General features: G+C 36.6%; 1 protein-coding gene across 1 annotated transcript; it reads right to left on the bottom strand.

Moving 5' to 3' along the window:
- Positions 1 to 2,315: 2,315 nt before the first annotated feature.
- Positions 2,316 to 3,596, bottom strand: LOC107145971 (olfactory receptor 6M1). Its single transcript, XM_015490031.2, has one exon. The coding sequence runs from the start codon at positions 3,570 to 3,572 to the stop codon at positions 2,625 to 2,627; it is 948 nt and encodes a 315-aa protein (XP_015345517.1). The 5' UTR covers positions 3,573 to 3,596; the 3' UTR covers positions 2,316 to 2,624.
- Positions 3,597 to 7,721: the final 4,125 nt, after the last annotated feature.

The following is a 7,721-nucleotide window of genomic DNA, read 5'->3' as shown; positions in this document are numbered from 1 at the left end:
ATTTTAAAAAATCAGAAATCAAGTATATTTCAAGACAGGTTTCCTGCCATTATTTAATCAAGTGTGTCCCTGAATCTGAGCAATGATGTAGGGTTCTTGGTATCTGGTGCCTTACTTAGACCTTATGCCATGGTTCTCAAACTATCTCCTGCTCTAAGGTCATCGGCAAGGCATATTGAAACATGTACTGCTGCGGCTCCCCTCCAGTGTCTTAATTGGAGGATGTCTGGGGTGACCTTGAGAGTTTTGATTTCTGACATGCTCCTATGTGATCTTCAAGCTGCCAGTCTAGGAATTAGAATCTGAGAACCATTGTTTGTTGTACAAATCAACAAAGTCATCTGGTTTGTGCTCTATTTCCAATGTTTTATGCTTAAGAAAGTATAAGTGAAACTTTTTAACCTCACATTTGTTATGAAAGGAAGTCATCAAAGGAAGAACAAGGACACTGTGGGTGATTTACGTATGGTTTCACTTCAGGATACATAATCAGTCTCTATTGCTTGTGTGTGGTTGTGTTTGATGCTCAGTGCTTAGCCTTATGGGCCTAGTATAGTCATCTGGCTGTTTGGGTTTACAGTCTGGTCAGGGTGTTGATAATCTTGGTCCCTGTGTGCTGCTTGCACAATCCTTGGAATCAGACAGCAGAGGCCCTGAGGTGACTTCTGCTCTGAGTGACTGCCTGTTTTAACTCAAGAGCTTGTTTGCTTCACTCTGACCACAGCATTGGTTCTGTGTCCTCCTTGCATAGAATCTTTTTGTCCCAGCTATCTACATGGCTCATTTACTCACCTCCTTTAAATCTGTATTCTGAGATTACCTCAGAGAGCGCTTTCTTAACCACCCTATTTAAAATTGAAACTCATCCTCAAAAACTCCATATTCCCCTTTTGTGCTTTACATATAATTCCTCCTTACACTTTACTTGTATCTTTCCCTTTACTATAATTTAAACTTATTGAGGGAAGGGATTTTTTTCTATTCTGTTTAATGGTACATAGTAGGCACTCAGGCAATATTTGGCAAATGAATAAATAATTTCCTTTGTGTATACTGGTGCATCATGTCACTCAGTGATGGATATATTTATTTGTTTGACTCTGTACACATTATTCTAGTTAGTTTTTGGTAATTTTCTACAGGAAGTCAGATACTAAGTCTCTAAGGTCTTTTTTCTTTTTCTGTGCCAAGGATGGAAGCCAGGGGCACTTAACCACCAAGCCATATTCCCAGTCCTTTTTATTATTTATTTTGAGACAGGGTCTTGCTAAGATGCTGAGGCTGGCTTTGAATTTGTGATCCTCTTGTTTTAGCCTTTTTGAGTTGCTGGGAAGGTATGCACCACCGGGCCTGGGTCTAAAGTCTTTTCGAGATTCACTTTGGACCTTCTTTAGACCATCTATCGAAGACAACTATGACAACATGTACCTTGTTACTTGACATGGTTCCACTTCTGGATGCATCCATTCCAATTTACCATTCTATACCATGAACTTCTGCCAACAACACTCCTTTCACAAGTACTCTAGGTGTCTTCTTCACCTTTGACTACCCCAGGGAGGCCATCATATGGGTCATTCCCTGCTCTCCTAGAGCTTTAGCTGAGCCCCACTACTAGACAACTTTAACCAATTTTTATACAAAGCAAACACATCTCCTACTGAAAAATGATGTTTGGTTTAACCTGTGCTTCCTTAATATTGCAATACTGCATGTATTCTCAGACAGTCTTCTCAAAATAGTCTACACTTATATTCTCCATTTATTTTTATCTGTACACTTACTTCATTTTGGTCCGTTCTCACAAAATTATATTAGATTTTATTTTTGCTGAAGTTGTCCAGATTCTGTTGCCATTAAATGCAACAGATACTTATAGTGGTAACACATGGTCCTTGAACCATTGATTTTCCCCTTGTCTTTCATCCTATTTCATGGCATCATACTGTCTTGGTTTTTCTTCTCTTTGGTCACCCATGCTTAAATTAATTTTAAAATTGTCTTTTTTATTATCTTCCTTGGATATTCTTCACGAACCTCCAGTTTGATATGCTCACCTTTAATCTACCTCTCTTATGTTCCTGTCCTCATCAAATATCTCTGCCTTTCACCAAATGTAGCCAGAGACTTAGATCATCATGGATCACTTCTTTTTTTTAACTTCACTTGTCACATATTTACTTGATAATGCAAATAGAGGTTAAAATTAAGTTTCCTAAAATATTTAAGAGTGCCTAATAAGTTAAAATTCTCTAACATTACATGCTTTACTACAGAGAGTGATATAGTAATATTATTTCATTAGGAGATGGAGACATTGAGGCTTGGATAAGTTGCGACATGGTCAAAGTCCCTGAAAATAAAATGGACTTAGCCAGGATTAGAACTGGAGACCTGTGAACCCTCGTTGGGTACCTTCCATGATTTTAAGCTGTGAATATACAAGACAATACGTGGATTGATTCCCTTCAACCAAGACATGAGCAGTTTTCTTTTGGTTTGGTATGTTATGGCTTATTCTGTTGGCACAGTCTCAGTTTTCTGGCATATTAATGTACCACTATGTTCATGCAGAATGAATGTGTTGAAGATAAGAAATATCATGTGATGCATTCAACACAATGTCAAGTTTTCCTTAATGTCAAGGACGCAATTCTGTTCATTGTCTCTCTCAACACTTCCTTTACCTTCTCATTTCTTAAGCTGTAAATAAAAGGGTTCAGAAGAGGGGTCACTACTGTGATGAGGACAGCCGCTACCTTGTCAAAATCCAGTGAGTATTTTTGATTTGGTCTCACATACACAAAGATGTTGCTCCCGTAAGCAATGGAGACGACAGTGATGTGAGCGGCACAGGTAGAAAAAGCTTTTTGACGGCCTTGGGCTGAGGGCATTCGCAGGATGGTAGAAATGATGTAGCTGTAGGACCCAGTAGTGAATGCAAGGGAGCTCAGGATGACCAGGGCAGAGAGAAGAAAGTTTATCTTCTCAATTAGGCGAGTATCTATACAGGCCACCTGTAGAAGAGGGGCAATGTCACAGAAAAAGTGATTAATTTCTTTCCTACAGTAAGGTAGCCTTGTCACTACGATGGTTGGTGCCATCACAGACAAGAAAGCTCCCACCCAGCATCCCAGAACCAGTAGGAAGCTGGTCCTGCTGTTCATGATGAGGGTGTAACGCAGGGGGTTACAGATGGCCACATAGCGGTCAAAGGACATGACAGCCAAGAGGATAAACTCCACTGTCCCCAGAAAGAAGTAGAAATATGTTTGGGTGATGCAGCCTGCAAAGGATATGGTCTTCGTTTCTCCTAGGAGGCAGGCTAGCAACTTTGGGGTAACAACAGTGGTGTATAAAATATCCAGAAAGGACAAATTACTGAGGAAAAAGTACATTGGGGTTTGCAGGTGAGAATCAGTCCATATTAGAGAGATGATGGTAAGGTTTCCTGTTGCTGTTAATGTGTAAGTTAGCAAGAGAACCACAAAGAGGAGTATTCGAATCTCCAGGAGAGCTGGGAAGGCCATCAGGGTGAATTCAGTCACTGTGCTCCCGTTTCCCATAGCCATGGTCCTAAGGTGGGTAGGTCGTTCCCTGAAAAGAGAAGAAAAAGGGAATCAGCTTAGGTAATTTGATAAACATCTGTGCACAACATATTATTGAGCACATTTCATTTTAGGAGCTGAGTCATAGCACATAGTCCTTTACTGAAAATCATTTTTGTGTGGCCTTAGGAATGTCAAAATACTATTTAAATATATTTTTCCCCACATAATTAAGGGATAAGATGGTAAAAAAAAATCTCTCAACTTTCTTGTAGTTATAAAATTGTCTCCTACTAAATGGAATTTCTATTTTTTTCTTCTGTTCCAGTTTTGTATTCCTAGCTAAAAATGTATCAAAATTCTGATTCAAATTTTCGCTGGAACTCTTTTCTGTTATTCTAGAATTTACAGTTACTGAGAGGGGACTCCTTTTTGATATTTTCAAGTCTTATCCATTTTTTCCCCAATTTTTGTGACCTGTCTTGAGAGGTGAAGACTCATTTTGTGTTTGCTCTATTTGATGGTCTCCAGAGTCAGGTTTTATGTCCTTTCTCTAGTGCATATAGAACTATGAAAATAGTACAGAGATGTTTATAGTGAACAATGGCTTATGGTTCCTATTGATCACTGGAGATGTCACCTCGGAAGGGAATAATGAATATCTTGTCTCTAGATAAGCTCTGTGAAACATGTTATATGCATCTGCTTGATTACTTGAGAAGATATTATATAGTATGATAAAATCAGAGAGATATAAATTATACCCAAGAAGGTAAAGTAGAGCTAATTAAGCTTACTTGATTTGCTTGATCAGCTGCAATCTTAGAACTGTGCCTTAAGACCATCCAGTTGTTCTTTATAATCTAAGAAATTATTTTTTAGCAGATTTCCTCATTTCAGGTTAAAAGTATATGCACAGTAACTCTGTCCTCGGTGCTTTCTTTGTCTACATTTCACTTAGCTCCTCCTTAATAGATGACTCAGCAGCAGCTGCTCTCCACTTTGCTACCAATTGAGGGATTGTCATTTTCCTTTTCCCACTTCTCCTCCAGGATAAAAATTTGGCTTCCTGGTTTATTTTTTTTTATTTTAAAAGGTATTGTCCTATTACAAGAAAGACACCTTCAGTTCAGAAAATTATAGCATGAAATCAAACTTCTGGAGATAACAGTGAGAAATTTTTTTGTTTGTTTGTTTTTGGTACCAGGGATTGAGCCCAGAGACACTTAACCACTGAGTCACATCCCCAGCCCTTTTTTATTTTTTGTTTTGAGGCAGGGTCTTACTAAACTGCTTACAGTCTTGCTAAATTTGAACTTGCAATCCTCCTGCCTCCTGAGCTGCTGGGATTATAGGTGTGCAGCCATCACTTGGCTCCAGTGACAACATTTTGGTGCATATTATCTCCAGATTATTTTGAAGGTCAAATTACATAACAATGTATCCCAAATTAGTCATACTGGCATACCATTTTATAACTAACTCCTCCCTTCTTCCTCTTTTCTGTGTTTTACTTTTTAAAAATTTTATAATATATCATCTTTCTATGTCAAGTACTAGAAGCCCGAACAATCATTTTTAAGGGCTCATATAGTGTGATATATTTAGCTTGTTGCTTAGTGTTTGGAATTTAGATGGTCTATATTTCTTGCTTGTATAGTGATCAAATAAATATTCTTTGACACAAATCTTTGTGCAGTTGTTTCATTAATAATACAGGTTCCACAAAAAATTATAGATAATCATTTTTGAGAATAGAATGTTTGACCTCACTATCTCTGTCTCAACTTAAAACCCCAAGAAAGACTTGGCTTTAGAATTTAGCTTGCCAGAGTGGTTGGTTATGCTAAAGTCTCTATGGGTCTGCTATAGGTTCTTTGTCTGAGGTGATAGTTCTAGATCACAGTTAGGCCCTGATAGCTGATGCTGCAATAGAATTAAAGTACTTTGTTCTTTTAAAAAAATTGTCTTTAAGTTTGGAACTTCAGTTTTCTCATCTGAAAAATTAAAAAGCTGGACTCTACGTTTATAAGGTCCAATCATTGACTTAGGGCCCTGTTATCAGTTGCTTTTCAACTCCTGATCACCTCAAAGATTCTGTTTTTATTCTCTAGTAAACAAACTTTTAAATGATTTTCTAAATCATTGCACAGATGCTGTTAATCATGGATGCACATGTCAATGTAACAGCACAGGCAATCATGGTGAAATTTCTTTATGAGGCATTCTGTTATTTGTTTTTTGTGGATCCTGTATTATTTTTTTTTCCATGAAGTTGTTCCACAAGACAAATTTTATATTTTAAGATTTAAGTGTTGATTAGATTAATGAGAGCTTAAAAAATTGTTTTCAATCCCAGTTTTTACCACATCTCTGTTATATTTAATTAAATCTTCACTTTGGAGTTGCAGCTTTTTTATCTGAGAAATGAAGATAATTATGACTTTCAAATGAGCTTCTATAAGGTTTAAATTAAATTGCATGTGTGACAATTCCTAAGAGATTCTTGTTAAAAATACAATCCCATTCAGAAAAGATTGAAATGCACTTAAAGGAGAACAATTAAAGTTCACTGTTTCTTATCTGAATAAGTAACAATAAATGATGAAAAGTTTAATTTGTAGCTGAGGAATATTTTAATGTATAAGTGGCCTGAATCCCTCCAGATTAGTATCTGATACATTAAGCATGTTGACAGATTGAAGAGACAAAATATAGAAAAGTAAATTTAAACAAAAGTAATATGATATTAGTAAATAAACTATGTATGAAAAAGAATACTTACAGTTCACCGATTACATAAGATAATGTAAAATTCTCTTAACATGCTTTATATATGCAGACACAGTGAGAGGTTTGAACTTTATTACATGTGCAAAATTGATTCCAAACATTGTACTTTGAATTTTTTTTGCTAATTCTATTTCTATTTCTAACCCATAGAAATATCTGTCAAAGATGAAATGAACCATACTAGATCACTCATCTAGCTAACTCCAATATTGATCCTTCTGGTCAGCAGCCTCACACACAACCATCCAGCTGCTGCTTGGATGACATCAGTGACTCATAATTTACTATCTTGCCTCAGCACTGGCTGAGTTTAAAGTTCCTATCTGAAATGGGAAGATGTCTTTTTTGGGGAGGGGTTACTGGGGACTGAGGTCAGGGACACTCAACCACTGAGCCACGTCCCCAGCTCTATTTTGTATTTCATTTAGAGACAGGATCTCACTGAGTTGCTTAGTGCCTTGCTCTTGCTAAGGCTGGCTTTGAACCCATGACCCTCCTTGTCTCAGCCTCCAGAGACACTGGGATTACAGGCGTGTGCCACTGTACCTGGTGGGAATATGTCTTTCATATTTCCAAAAATATGTTTATGTACATACAGGACTTGCAGACAAAATGTTAACCTATTCTGCCATGACAATCCTTCAAACATCACTACTATTTAGATATTCTTAGTCCATAACATCCCAGTGAGTTAGCACAACATAAATTCTACATTCTATTTTTGTACAGAATGTTATAGTTACAGAAAGTGAACTGAAAAGTTATAGAAATAAATTAGTCATAATAGAATTCAAGTAGATTTTCCATGATTTTCATTTAAAAATTTTAGAAAATTAATTATTCTCAACCTTCAAGCGTTTTTCTCCATTTAGGCAGGCTACATATTTCCCTTTTGTTAATTTTCAATCATTTTAGTTATTTAAAAATAAATTAACTAGGTTTTTTGGACATAGAATTTCATATGAGTAACTCAACCAGATATGGCTAATGTGGAATTCTTAGGTGTACTCACCAAGTGATGGCTCAGAGAAGGGAATTCAGAAATTATTTTGGAATCTCATCCTGCTTTCATGGTTATTACAGTATCTTTTTATGGAAGTTTTTACTAAATGCTCTTGAGTACTCTAAATGTCTCACCAGATTAACATGACTTGGATATTTTAAAGAGTTTACCTCTTTCCTTTTCTCTGGTATGCTTCCTTTCTTATATTATTTTTTCCCCCTATTGGATGAACCATGTTTTTTCTGGGCTTATTTGCCCTAGAGATTTAGATGAAAACAGCTCTTGGGACTCTGGATCAAAAGAAGTTAATTAATAATATTGTTATAAAAGAATGTTGGTTCTGAGCCACCTAATCCCAATTACAAAGTTTTGGAAGG

The sequence above is a fragment of the Marmota marmota genome, unplaced genomic scaffold (assembly GCF_001458135.2).
Source record: "Marmota marmota marmota unplaced genomic scaffold, marMar, whole genome shotgun sequence".
Lineage (NCBI taxonomy): Eukaryota > Metazoa > Chordata > Mammalia > Rodentia > Sciuridae > Marmota > Marmota marmota.
This window is presented reverse-complemented; position numbering and strand designations above follow the sequence as displayed.

Coding starts and splice junctions, on each gene's coding strand:
- LOC107145971 (XM_015490031.2), bottom strand. CDS start 3,572: ATGGCTATGGGAAACGGGAGCACAGTGACTGAATTCACCCTGATGGCC.